The 15742-nt window shown below is 32.3% G+C and overlaps 1 protein-coding gene across 1 annotated transcript; it reads left to right on the forward strand.

Moving 5' to 3' along the window:
• Positions 1 to 14027: 14027 nt before the first annotated feature.
• LOC130995505 (ethylene-responsive transcription factor ESR2-like) lies at positions 14028 to 15338 on the forward strand. Its single transcript, XM_057920809.1, has one exon. The coding sequence runs from the start codon at positions 14109 to 14111 to the stop codon at positions 15129 to 15131; it is 1023 nt and encodes a 340-aa protein (XP_057776792.1). The 5' UTR covers positions 14028 to 14108; the 3' UTR covers positions 15132 to 15338.
• Positions 15339 to 15742: the final 404 nt, after the last annotated feature.

The raw sequence follows: 15742 nt of genomic DNA on the forward strand, positions 1-15742 counted from the left end.
CGATTTTTGCAGTTTAATTAAATACATGCTTTTGGGTTGTGACTGAAATCCTTCAGGCATTTTAAATCCTTCAGGAATTTTCATATATATGTCAGTATCTAATGACCCATATAGATAAGCAGTCACTACATCCATAAGGCGCATATCAAGCCTTTGTGACACAGCCAGACTAATCAAAAATCTAAAAGTAATAGCGTCCATTACTGGAGAGTATGTTTCCTCATAATCAATTCCTGGTTTTTGTGAGAAACCTTGTGCTACGAGTCTTGCTCTATATCTCGTAACTTCATTTTTCTCGTTTCTCTTTCTAACAAAAATCCATCTATATCCAACAGGGATTTTAGATTCCGGAGTTAAGGCTATAGGCCCAAATACTTTCCGGTTATCACAGGAATTTAATTCCCTTTCTATAGCTTCTTTTCACTTTGGCCAATCAAGTCTCTGTTTGCATTTAGCAACAGATGTATGTTCAGGATCCTGATATTTAAAACTTCAAGAGCTATATGAAAGGCAAATATATCATCAACAATGATATTTTCTCTCTCTAGTATCTGATGTAAATAATTTATTGAGATCTCATGATTTTCAGATACTTGTAATTCTTCAGGAATTACATCACTTTCATTTGATTGATTAGTCGTTTTCGTCATTGTTTGGTTTCCATCTTGCCCCTTTCTTTTTCTAGGCATAGAATCTTTGGAACCAACTGGTCGACCACGTTTTTGACGAATTTTGGACTCATTTGTTGCCAAATCTATTTGTCCTTCAGGGACATCAATTTTAGCTAGAGTATTTGCAGCATGTATGTGAGATTGTGTCACTTTTCTTGTATCTACAAAAGCATCAGGAATTTGATTTGCAATATTTTGCAAATGAATGATCTTTTCATTTTCTTGTTCACATTGATTTGTTCTAGAATCAAAATGTGATAAGTTTTTCTCATTTCAAGAGATTTCCTTGTGCTTTTCTGGATGTAGATTTATTCCTCCTAATGTTGGAAATGTCATTTCATCTAAATGACAATCTGCAAAACGTGCAGTAAATAAATCACCTGTTAAAGGTTCTAGATACCTTATAATCGATGGTGAATCAAATCCAACATATATCCCAAGTCTTCGTTGGGGACCCATTTTTGTTCGTTGTGGGGGTTGCAATTGGGACTTGAACCGCGCAACCAAAAGTTCGTAAGTGAGAAACATCAGGTTCTCGGCCAAATATAATTTGCATTGGGGAGTATTCATGATTTGCTGATGGCCTTAGTCGAACTAATGTTGCAGCATGTAATATGGCATGACCCCAAACAGTAGTTGGTAGTTTTGATTTCATAAGTAATGGTCTAGCAATAATTTGAAGACGTTTAATAAATGATTCCGCTAAACCATTTTGAGTATGGACATGAGCTACTGGATGTTCAATCTCAATTCCAATAGCCATACAATAGTTATCAAATGCTTGAGATGTAAACTCACCAGCATTATCAAGACGAATTCTTTTAATTGAATTGTCTGGGAATTGAGCTCTTAATTTTATGATTTGAGCAAGTAGTCTAGCAAATGTTGCATTTCTAGTAGAAAGCAAGCATACATGGGACCATCTATAAAAGGCATTAATTAATACCATAAATTATCGAAAAGGTCCACAAGGTGGATGTATAGGTCCATAAATGTCTCCTTCAATTCTTTCTAAGAAATATGGAGATTCAGTATTATCCTTCGTATATGAAGGTCTAATGACTAACTTGCCTTGCGCACAAGCATCACATGAGAATTCCTTTGTAGAAAGAATCTTTTGATTCTTTATATTGTGCCCATATGAATTATTGATTATTCGGCGCATCATAGTCGCTCCAGGATGTCCAAACCTATCATGCCAAAGCTTAAAGCTTTTTGTATCATTGAACTTTACGTTCATGAAATGGTTTGTCTCAATTGCTTTTATGAATGTGTAATACATTCCAGAAGGTAGTGTTGCTAATTTTTCTTTTGTCAGCTTATAGCCTGAAACAAAAGAATTTATGCAAAGATATTCATTTCTACCTTTCACATAATTGTCTCGATGTGGTATCCATTATTTCGGATATCCTTGAAACTTAGTAAGTTACTTACTAAAGTGCAGGGCATTTTCAATATCTAATTTAGTATCATTTGGCAAAATGATACAAGCTCTTCCGGAGCCTTCAATGATGTTGGATGCACCTGATATTGTGTTAACATTATTCTCATCTAATGTCAACTCAAGGAAATACTTCTTCTTTTGAAGAATAATATGTGTATTTATTTTCCAAGACAAATATCACAAGATTTCATATGATATTAATGTATATATATTCATGCCTTGTTAAAAACCTCTCCGCAAAAACCCTATGGGAAAAATTCGGTAGAGGAAAAGAGTACAAGATATATATATTTACTCATATATTACACTAGTTGCCTCGTTAAAAACCTTAACTAAGAAAACCTCGTAGGAAAAAACTTAGTAAGGGAAAAAGAGTACAACCATTCGGCCTTTAGGGCCGTTTGACCTTCAAGGTCTAATTTTCAAGAGCATGTAATATGGATTGCTCTTGAAGAGTATGTAATATTCTTCATGGAATATTGATTGTGCTACATCGGGAGCAACAATATGAATCAAATAGATAAAGATTCAAGGATATGTTATCCAAATATTTAATTTACTTGCTCTTAGAGCATGTAATATTCTTCAGGAATATTACTTGTGCTACTTTAATAGCATCAATTTAAGATCTTGAATGTAATATTCTTCAGGAATACTACTTGTGCTATTTGAATAGCATCAATGAGTTTTTCAAGATTATTTAAAAAAAATACGTTGTATATATATAATATACAAAGTATATATCCACTATGAATTAAAAAATTTCCCAATACATGATAATATCAATAGTGATTCAAGTAGTAGAACATCGAAGTTTACTGATTATATAAAATAATATGAAACAAGAATTGCCACGTAGTAGTAAATCATATTCAAGATTTTGTAGAATAAGATCCAATCAAATATTGCACTCTTAACAAACAAAATAAATTAAAACTCAATTATATATGTTTGTCATCTCACCGAAAGGGTGCACAAAAATATTGAGATTAAATCTATTGGCATCATATCTTTTTAACATAATCGGGCGAATCTATTATGTCTCCAATTATCAAAATAGTCTTCTATTTTGCGTGAACTTTTCATATTTTTCTTTATTATTTTTCTAAAATCTACTATTTCACATTGACTTTTTATACCACATCAAATACAAGTTTACATAAAATGACATATTCCGTCTAAGTACAGATCAAAAATTTACTTTATATCCTCCAAATTCCAATCAAAATTCACTTTTGTTTGGTGGAATGATTAAGATCAATATCATTCGAAATGCATCACTAATTTAATATGCTCAAACAAATGCTATTTTAATAGCATCAAAATATAACTTTTAGGATTATTTGTATTTCTTCAAGAATAACGAAAATTATATCATTCGTAATAAACAAATATAACATATTTGCATCAAACCACAAATATAAGGGGAATTTGCACAAATTTCAATAACAATCTCTTTTATGCAAAGCATATATGTTACCATGATTCCGTTTTCTGGTTATTTCCAAGCCAATTTATTGATATAAACATATTAAACAGTATAATATTCTAATACTTCAAAGTTTCTTTCGTCTGGATTTAGATGATTACTAAAATTATACGGATTGAAATTCAGATGAAAAGAAAATTAGTCGTACCTTATTGGAAAGACACAATTCTTTCCTAGGGCATACCTCCAATCCTTTTACGATCGAAGGAAGATGAGAGGATTAGAGCATGGTGCTGATAACGTGTTATAAACTAGAGAGAAGCGAGAGAATATAGTAGAGAATACAAATATCGTTATTATGAAGTTCACAACACACCCATATTTATAGGTGTTAAACCAAGTGTGAACGTCCGGTGTGAACGTTCACACACGTCCGGTGTGAACGTTCACACACGTCCGGTGTGAACGGAGGACAGTCAACTCCGGTGGCTTGAAGATGTCAAGTGTTATTCTCCCTCTAGGTTTCTTGGTCAACACACATAAGATATATCTAGAAGATATATTTACAACATTTTTGATGTATTTTGTTGATTCTCAATTTGTAAATGGAGACATGATGAGCCTAAAACTTCCATCGGCGACACGTCAGACCTACTATATACGTACTCCAGATTTAGGACGGAGATCACCAAATCTGAACTCATCGTCATCTTTTCAAAGTTCAGATAAAATAAAATGCAATAAAAATAGGTTGGATTTGATAGGGTAGCAAGCTATTTTTTTTAATGGAACTTAGAGATAGAGGGTATTTTTTCCTGCCTACAAGTATAAAGTATTCCATATAGGGTATTTTGTAATGATGAGACATTGGGTTTACTCGACATGTTGTTTTTATTTTATTTTTAGAGATACAAGTTGCATTTAATAATAATAATAATAATAATAATAATAATAATAATAATAATAATAATAATAATGAGTGTACCTGAATAAATCGAAATGAAGAGATTAGGGGTCAAAAGTTTATACTCAAAAAAATTAGTCTGATTGGCTCAGACTGTTAACAAAACGGGCTCGATAGAGCTAGTTCAAAAATCGAATGGTTGGCCCGATTAATAAAAAAATTATCACATCTTGGTTTTGAAGCTTCATTACTAATTTATTAAAAAAAATTATTTCAATTATTTGTTGAATGTGTTTTGATTTTCAATCTAAGAAATATGTATCTAATTTTGTTTAGAAAAATTGATGAGCAAATTAATTAAGTTACCTATTAACATTATGTACTAAGGAATAAATGACACTACTCATTTTTATATGTGATACAAAGTTAAATATTTTGGTTGAGAAAATAATACTATATGTAATGCGTTTAATAGGAAGAGCGTACGTGTGCTCTTTAATTAGGCAGCTTCATTTATCGATCCGTAAACAGAGGCTGCCACGTGCGCAAACCGCCAGCCAAGCTAAAGGATAAGCCTAGAAATATTGTTTAGTTAGTTTTCATCAGAGGTTAGACTAGCTGTTATACACTTAGGGGCCGTTTGATTTGCAGTTTAGGATTGATTAGGATTAAAATTATCTTGAGAAATTAATGTGGATTAGTGTGGATTTATATTATTTCATAGGTCTTTGATATCATGGCTACTTAATCCTATATTATGTTTGATATCCATAGGATTATGTTGGATTATATTATCTAATTAATACCAAAATTATCCTCACATAATTTTAAAAATATCATGTGTGTCCACCATTACTTGGGTATTTGCATCGATATGCGTGAGGAAGGGTAACCGAATTTTTATCCAACTTCTCAGTATTAAATTTATCCGAGGGGGGTGGACGGATTATTAGTATGGGTTAATCCCACAAAATAGCATGGAGAAGTAGGATTAAGTAGGAGTTGACCATATAAACTGCACATGATATCAAACATCACACTAATCTGTATTAATTTAATTTATCCTACCTATAAACCCATATCAAACAGGCCCTTATACTACTTGAGTCGGAATTTTATTGTTAATAGGATTAACTAATTCAATAAGCTAGTGTGATCTAGAATCTGTGGATACGGGCTCAATTTGTTCAAGTTTGAAGATATTGAGTTTGCTTCGGAGCCAATTTTTTTTTTTTTGAGTAGTACGTACAATTTATTTGTGTTCAAGTATAATTTTAATGGATTTATGGGACATTCTTTTGAATGATTGATAATATGCATGTTTGAATATTTTTATTCTTGACATTATGATTTCTCCAATCTCACTCTTTAATGGAATATGAATCAGTAAAACTAGCTTAAATAATAGAAATAATCAAAGGCCTTGTGATATCTCAAAGTTTCAATCCATCAAAGTAAATAAGGGATTAATCTTAGTATTTTTATCTATAAAGACTAATCCTTCAAAGTAAACGGCACTTAGGATTATAACACAGTTACCTACTATAGTAAATAGTTGTTCTCTTTTTGTTGATTCAACAATAGGTACATTGAAAGCATAGAAAAAAGTTACCTCTCTATGCGTTTATATATATATATATATATATAATTGTTCTATTTTCTATAAAAAGAAATTAATTTTTATTATTAATATAGTTAATAATCTTACTTTAAGTAGATGATTGACTCGAAGTTAACCTTAAAAATTAACTAAAAAAAGAAAAGGGGACAAAATAACATAAATTTAACAAACAAATACTATAATAAATCAGAATAAAATGTTAATAATTTAGCGTAGTTACGATTATTAAAACAACTAGTGTACCTCCCGCGCTATGCGCGACAAATATAATTTTAGATTCGCGTAATGTTGAAGTGGGTATTAGATTCAATGGCAAATTTATGAAAAAGTGAAGAATATCGAGCTAAGAGCTAAGAACAAAGAAATTGAGTGCGCAAAAAAGAAGATAACATTTGTTTATTTGATTTCCTCCTATGGAATGACTTGTTTACATTTAATCTTAGGGGTTCTATTTATAGTCTATTTATTAGATACTATACTAAGACCCATTTAGTCTAGTTTCGAGGCCCAAATAATAATATTTGAGAAGTGCAAATCGTTGGTTGCCACGTGTTTAAAATTTGCATTTGCATTTATGTAGTTATAATATAAATCTTTCGCTTCTTTCTTTTATTTTGATTCCCCTTTAGCCTCAGATCTGCAGCTTTATCTTGATGTTTCGTATTTTTGTTGAAGTTAGATTTGAATGTATTTAAGTGCCCAATTTCATCCTCATCACGTAAGTTGTGTATATATATACTTTATAATATTAATATAAACTAATAAAAATTAAAATTTTATACCAAATTTATTATTTGCAAAGTGATATGATATTTTAATATAACCTAAATAATTCGTATAAAAAATATAACATGTGTTTATATATAGGTATACTATCATTTATATAGGGAGTTTATATAATTACACAAATTAAATCAGATTTATCATATAAAATAAGTTATCTATAAATTCGTTACGTGAATTATGAATTTGTTGTGAAAATGCTTAATTAAATTCAACCTATGAGATTCAAACTTTGGACCAAAAATTTATTCAGTGAAGCTATAATTCCATCAAAGATCTTCACAATTTAAGGTATAAAAATAGTTGTTATTAAGCATATTGGTCCTTGACAGACCATATCTCAACACATTATTTTGAAATATTAATAGACACGTAAAATATCCAAATTTAATTTAGTACTTATAAAAGATCATTGTATGAATACAAAAAAATACATACATTAATAGAAAATAAAAAAAAGTTATCATATTTAAAAAGCAACAAATTTTTTGAACAACTTCAAACATGTATGGTATTTATCGTTTATAACTTTTGATTCAATAAAATTCATTTAACTATAAAATTTGAAGTATATAAATTTTAACTATAAAATATACTTCAAATTTTATAGTTAAATGAATTTGATAGTGTGTTCATCAACAAAACGTCCCTTCTTGCCTCTTCTGTTATTTCTTTTGAAATTCTGATCCTTTCTCTGTGTATAAATAAATTTACATTTTGGCATTCTTCATCCTAACATCATCGATTGAAGAAAAAAAGGGCTTGAGATTTTCATTATGTCACTTTTTAACTGACAACAAAAAAATGTATACAAATAAATTTTATTATTATTATTATTATTATTATTATTATTATTATTATTATTATTATTATTATTATTATTATTATTATTATTATTATTATTATTATTTAAACTTAATACTTGTATAAATGTTTCACGTACCAAGGCAATACCATCACGCTAGTATTGAAACATATCATCACTTTGACAGTTTTTTTTTTCAATATTTTCGGTAGTTAGTATATTAGGTTGTGGGTGTATTTTTTTTTCTCTCAATTTCAGTTATATCCTTACAATTAAATTTATATGATAATAACTAAAAAAAAAAAAAAAACTCAAAAATTGGGAAGAGGCTTTAGCGCCATGAATCCGCCACTAATTATGTACCATCATAAATTAATTCAAAGCTCTATAATAATTATTTCTCCTACGTAAAATATTATGAGCTTTTATTTTTTATTTTTCTGAAATCTACTCTAACAAATCATCTAATCAATTTTATAATTACCCATTAAATTATATTAATATATTTTCAATAAAACTCTCTCTATCTCTAAAAACATAAAAATTTTGAACCCAAATATAGAAATTTCTCCTAAATGATAGAATTTCTTTTTTCTTTTTCTTTTTTTTTTCTCTTTTCATTTTTATTCTGAACTTATCAAATTAAATATTTTGAAAAGAGCTTTAATTTAATATATGTGAAAAATAGATTAAAAATAAAATCATATAAATAGAAGCTTTAAAATAAATTATTTGTCTCTCCTCTCTTATATTTTATACTAAAAGAGAGTCTTTATTGCATTTAAAAATATTATACATCCAAGGATAAATTTGAGGCTTTATTGAGACAACTAATTTCAATTCTATCTGAGACAACTAATTATTGTTACAAATTTTATTTTATTATACTGATATTTTATAATTTAAACAAGTTGGTGAAAACAGTAAGTCAGTGGATATTACTATATGATTTGAGATGAGAACAAACAATATTACAATATAGTAATAGGATTTGGGACAAGTAACGAGTATATAATTTAGGGTTAATTCTCTTTAAATCCTTAAACTATAGTCATTTTCCGTTTTTTCCTTCAATCTTTGAACTTCCCATAAAAAACCACCAACTATTGATTTTTCCTAATTTTTCCATGACGAAATTTTCGGCCAAATTCGATCACACGTGGAATCGGAATTAAGTGACGTGGACACGCCGGATTGTTAATAAAACGATGTAGTATCTATTATACATAAACGACGTCGTTTCGTGTTTGTTATTCTTCAATTTGTTGTCGTTCTGCCACGTCCACCACCTTCTTCTCAAAGTTCGATCGCCGCCGCTCATCTCCTCCAAAAAATCGGCAGACTACCGCCTTCATCCCTGTCTGTTACAGATTGCCCCGACGACCGCTCTCCTCAAAGGCTCCGCGCTCCCAAGATCCGACTTGAGAACCCTTCTCTCTGACCCACGTTTTCAGAGTTGCAGCTAGGGTTTTGCCCCGTCTTCGCGCCGCCTAGGGTTTGCGCCGTAAATAGCAGCGCCGCCCTGACCTGCCTCATCCGGTGAGCCTCTGTCTCCCAGTCACACCGCCTAACGCCCCGAGCCTCTTCAAATTTGGTATCTGAGTAGAGGAGAGAGGGAGGAAGGGGGGCAAAGTGGGTCTTCAAACGTGGGTTTTCAATCGGCGCAGGGAATCGACTTGAGGAGAAAGGGAGGGGGAGGGGGAGGGGGGAGGAAGTGGTGGCGGTGGGGGATGGGGGAAGGGGGAGAGTCGACGGAGGTCCCAGAAAACGTCGGCCCTCAAGCCGGCGCCCCCTGAGCTCGCTCGCAGGCTCTAAAATTCCGGCAGAGTCGACGCCGCTCTTCGGCTTGTGCCGTCTCCTGGAAGCCGCCGTCCCCAGAATCTGGGCGGTTGTGGCGGTGAGAGAGAGGGGGGTAGAGGGGGAAGGGGGATGGGGGAAGAGAGAAAGAGGGTGACGTGGGAGGGGGAGAGTGACGTGTGAGGGGGAGGGTGGGTGTGATTTGCCACGTATAGGGTGATTTGGCATGAATAACGCCATATAGGAAAATTCCGACTTCGGATTTGGCCGGAAAATCCGTCATGGAAAAATTAGGAAAAATTAAAAGTTGGGAGTTTTTTGTGGGAAGTTCAAAGATTGAGGGAAAAAACGGAAAATGTCTATAGTTTAAGGATTTAGAGAGAATTACTATGCAGGTTCGATAGACGGCAACGAATTAATACTAAAATTACTTTTTTGAATTCTTAATACGTTTAGTAGTCTATAAAAAGATCAGATATAAGTATATTTTTTAATATATATTTTTTTGACAAAATAATTGTCTTATGTATGATATACATGTCGACTTTTAGTTGCATGGTTTTACAATCATACATGTGGTGACCTTTATACAATTTTGAAAGAATAGTTTTAGCGTACATATATACATATTCAAACACTTTTCAATTCTTAGTTCGATTTTACATTTTCTTTACAATTCGATGTTGAGATTAATTTCATCCTCATCAAAATTCAAATACAATTGTAAACTATTAATCTCAAATACACGTTTAGTTTCAATGAGTTGATGATTAGTTAGCTAGAAGTGTATATAATCTCACAAATAATGTAGAAAGAATCAAAGAAATATCTATGCAATATTTAAAAGGGATAAATATGTTTTGTGTCTTCCACTTTCAACATTTTTTAAATATATCCTCATGAATTTTTGTTTTTTTATTAAAAAAACATCAATCTTTCTGCAATTTTCAAATTATACAAAATTCGGTGATGGAATGATACCTCGTTAGATGAAAAATAAAATTTCATCTAAGAATAATCCAACAAGGTGACTCATCGTTCCATTGGCAAATTTTGTATAGCTCGACGTAGGAAATTTTTGAAAAAAGTTAGAAGTTGAATATTTTTTAACTAAAATGAAAGTTGGAAATATTTTTTGAAAAATGTTGAAAGTTAGGGATACACATTATGATTAGCCCTAAATGAAAAGTAAAAAAATAAAAGAAATATTACTGTATGTACAAAAAGCATTGACATAATTGATTTACATAATTTCCAGATAAAAAGGCGAGGGGATGGAGTTTATATTGTAACAATTTCCGTACGTACGATTGTACATATTATATTTTCTTAGTATTTAAGAATTTTTTTTAGAGGGAAAGTATTTAAGAATTAAGATTCAACAATTGCAATAGCTAGTGTCTTTATGTTCTACGTACTGTTCTTTTGAAGTCGACAAAAATAGCAGAATTCATACTTCTCAAATATTGCGAATTTCATCCTTCTTCATTACGTTGAATTTGAGTAGATTTTAATATAAAAATTTATGTTTTAAGAGACAAATTTGTAAATTGGATTAATATTTAAATTAAATCTCATATTTAATGGCATATTTATATCTTTATTATTTTGAAATTGTACGTTTAAATTAGACATCAGATTGTTGGGCATATATGCCAAGTTGCCAACACCTCAGAATGATCGAGTTCGGTGTTTTCATTAAAATTTAATTTTTGTGTTATAGTTCAATTTTATAATCACTAATTAGGGTTGATAACCCTTTTTAATATTTAATTCATGCAATTGATTATTAGAATTAGAGTTCAACCATATATTATTATAGTATACTAAGGGGTGTATTCAATTAAGATTTTAAAAGCTTTTGACAGACTTTTTATAATCCGTGGATTCAATTAATTCTATGGATTATTTTAATTCTATGTAGAGTTTAACAGATTCTGTTAGATTATTTTATCTCTATTTTCATTGACTTTATAATTCTATAGATTGTTATAATAATAAAAAAAATGTGTATCAAAAAACATAATATAATAAATACAAATTGAAATTGTCTTATTCTTACAAATTGATTTTTCTTTTTGGTAAACTTTAATTTCATATCTTAATACCAATTTGAGTTGGCAATGAACTAAAGAATTTATCATTCACCAAAACAATAATCGAAAATTTCTATAAACAAGTTAATCTTCTCTTTTTTTGAAGAGCCCTAGCTGCCAAAACATCAATATATCGACACAAAAGTAGATAACATGCCATTGGCCCCCAATTTCTTGGTTCAAAAGAGTGAATAATCGTACGTCCTCGAGCTAGTTGAGATGTCGAATGATCATATCTTCGGACGAAATGCAGGGTGTAGGATATACCAGATCGGAGCTTGTGTCGTATGCTTCCCAGCAGAATACAACTTTTATATAAGAGGTTTTTGCAAATAAAATCACGAACAATTTTAAATTTGCAATTTTAACGTGATCACTTTTGAAGTGTGGCAAATTAAATCATAACCTTTTCATTTTTTGCAATTTCGTCCCCTCAATTTTTTCCGGCCACCGGAGTGATGAGTTGGAGCTTATGTGGATTATTTATTTCCACGTAATTAATTTCTAACTAAGATTAAATTGTTGACTAAGATTAAAACAAAATCAAAACCTAATTCTTTTATTTTACTTCTTTTTCGTCTTTTATAAAAATATATTTGATGTGTATCTTAAGTTAAAGATTATGACAAGATCTTCAATTTGATTTAAAATTCATTAAATATGAATTTGAAATAAATAATTTATTATAATTTAAAATTTTAAAGTGATTGTTTTTCTCCCTCCTATCTCTTTTACAATATTCTTTATTTTTTTCTCTTTCTCCTTATTTTGTTATTATATTATTTCTATTTGTATCTCTTTCTCCTACAAAATTTATATATCTTCTCTTCTCTTTTGATTAAAAAAAGCATAATATTTATTTGTTGAATTATTTTATCAAAGCATACATAAAAATATTTAAACCTTATTTATGACACAATACACTATTTCTTCAAATTCAAGAATATCATATAACTCTAATCGTGAATAAAGATAGCCACAAGTGTAACCAAAAAAGAGACTTAAAGAAGATTGTTCCAAGACTTCGTACTTACTTCAAAATGTTTTAGCTCAGTCAACTTATTAAGGTAATTCCAAGCATAGGGTGGAACTGAAAAATGTTATATAACTTTCATCAATCAACTTGAGAACAAGTTGAATTCAATAAATCAATGGAAACCGCCAAAGCTTAGAGATTAGTATACTTTTAGGAACTGAAATTTCACACGAGTTGAACACAAAATATATAGCAGAAAAATTGGACAAATTCATGTTCATAAAGACTTCAGTTAAATCATGATATCTGGTATACATACAAGCACACACACATGCACGTATATTCATCATTCGAAGCATCACCCTTTATCGAAATAGACTATATCTCCAACTAATCAACATTCAGAAACAAAATTAACTACGGACGCCGCCTATTAGCAAAAAAATCGAGAGATAAAGAAACAAAAATAGTTGAAAATTTTCAGGCACTTGGTACCTCTTTCTTGTTCAATGTTCGATGGGGAAAGAAAGACAGAATATATCAAAATCTCTTACGTAGAGGTGAGGTTTCTAAAGGAGTTTTGTATTTATATTAGGGCATTAAATCCTATAGAGTCCATGACATATTAGAATCCTACAAATTTTCAATATCACTAGCTAGATTTAAATGGATCTTTAAGAATCATAATTGAATACATATAGATTTTTAAGGATTTTTTAAAATTTAAATTGAATACCTATGAACTTTTAAAATACAAAAAAATCTTTTAAAATTTTAATTGAATACACCCCCTAATTTTCAATTTTAGAAGTTATGAAAAGTAACGGTGGAATATAAAGAATCTTGTGGGGCAAATGATACACTGTGATCTGTCGATGGAAGAGCTAAATAGTCATTTTCGGACTATGAATTATCAACTGTCCTTTTACCTAGAAATATCATTTATTCTTATCTAACTTGTATATTACTAATTAATCCGTATAATTATTTAGCTTATCTAATTATGCTAGTCTATGCTATCATTTTCGTACAAGGCTCAATAGTTTTACTTTTAATGCCTAATCAACTTAGACTTCTCTCTAGTTACCCCGACCGATTACACTATATTTCCAAATGTTATTTCACTACTTATATAATCCAGAAAATTAGTGTTCTGAATAAAAACCTCATTTATTCAAAATGATAAAACATAATTTACACACAATAAAGAAACCAACCGTATACTAGGATGACTTTTGTGTGTGAATTTTCTTGAAACCAAATATCTAACCTTTAAATTTCACCAATGCATTGTAGGTGGAGAGTGAATTTTTAACTTTTTCAAGATTTACCTTAATTAAAAAAAAATGAGAAAAAGTGGCGTCCTTTTAAGTCGGCGAGGTGCAAACTCAACAAATTGTAGTAGATGATTAGCTTAATTAAAAATTAAAGAAGAAATAATATGTGTAGCTCGGTTATAAATAGTGATGGAGCAGGTGCAAACTCTTTGCAGTCCCCCTATATCCGCTGAAACTACAGTATTCCTTTCAATCATTTCTCGTCTCCTAAATCTAAACAAACAATTCCCCATCTTTTCTCCACCATGGAAGAAGCCATGAGAAGGCTCAACGGCGCCCCCGACCCCCCTGCCGCCCCCCCTAAGCGCTGCGCCACCAACAAGCGCTCCCTCAAAGACGGCGCCGCCGCCCCCCCTCCCGCCGGCTCCATGAGGTACCGCGGCGTCCGGCGCCGCCCCTGGGGCCGCTACGCCGCCGAAATTCGAGACCCCCAGTCCAAGGAGCGGCGTTGGCTGGGCACCTTCGACACGGCGGAGGAGGCCGCCTGCGCCTACGACTGTGCCGCCCGCGCCATGCGCGGCGCCAAGGCCCGCACCAACTTCGTCTACCCTACCTCCCCCACCCACCCCGCCGCCGACAATCTCATCCCTCCTTTCCACTACTCTAAATCTCCGCAGCCATCCATTCTCGGCGCTCGCCACTTGGCCCCATCGTCTACCTTCGCAAACCCTAATCTCGATCTCACCGGATCTTCTTTCAGAAGCAACAATTCCCTTAACATGCTTCTCCTCCGCGACTACCTCAACACCTCCAATTCCAAATATTCCGACGCTTGCTCCTTCCATTTCCCAAACGAGCAGATGCCCCTCAACTTTTTCAGCAACTCTTCCTCCTCTCCTTCTCCTTGTTCGTCGTCATCGCCTCTGCAGCCCATCATTGCTCCCGAAGCCGCCTTCAAGCACAGCGACGACACCGTTCCAACAAGCACCGATTCAACTGATTTTTTCGCCAGCGAGAGATCCGATTCAGGTTTGTTGCAAGAAGTTATACACGGCTTCTTCCCCAAAGTGAAGACGGAGCCACCATCTTCGCCGCCGCCTGTTATCAATGAAGCTGGAGCCAAGAATGAATTTTTAGGTTTTCCGGTTGATAACCAAAGGTTTTTCACTCAATTCAACTCCGGCGGCAACCATTGTTATGGAGGCGAAGCGAGCTCCAACAGCATTTATTGCAGCGATTTTCAAGCGGTTTCGAGTGGAATATTTGGGGACATTTTTCACTATCAAGAAGCTCTAAGTCTTGTTGCAGCCAGAGTGCCCAATGCTTGAAACTTGTCAAACTAACACATGTTAATTACTTTTTGTTAACGAGAATTAGCAGCCACATAATTTAAATCCCCCTAGTGATAGTATTTTCATGATTTATGCTAATATTTCAGTCGGTGAAAAGATAAGAAAATTATGTACCCCTGCTTCAATCAAGTATGTAATTTTCTAGTTTATATCATTACTCATTTGATCTTTAATGAATCCAACAAAAATACATAAAATAAGTGCAGCGTTTTAATTGCTTTGGTTAGAATCATAAATAAGTTATCTAACTAAATTCTTGTTTTCAAAATTGTATATTTAATACTGCTACTACTCCTATGATGGTATGTATGTAATTGTAACGTGCATGGGGAATCGATGGATGCTTTTGTTAATTTGCATACTGGTCCCTGTCTGTGGCTGCAATTGCAAATTCTGGGGATTTGATTCGGTAAAATTGAAAAAAAGGGGAGATTTCGTTCTCTTAGATCCGGTGTGATGGTAGATAAAAGTTGTGTTTCTTTTAATGCTTTTGCCTTTTGGGGGCGTTTTCTTGAGTTGACCTTCGATTTGTTGATAAAGCACTGCTTTTACCCGGCTTTTTGTGCCATGCTCTCATAATTATTAAG

Source organism: Salvia miltiorrhiza, chromosome 7 (assembly GCF_028751815.1).
Source record: "Salvia miltiorrhiza cultivar Shanhuang (shh) chromosome 7, IMPLAD_Smil_shh, whole genome shotgun sequence".
NCBI lineage: Eukaryota > Viridiplantae > Streptophyta > Magnoliopsida > Lamiales > Lamiaceae > Salvia > Salvia miltiorrhiza.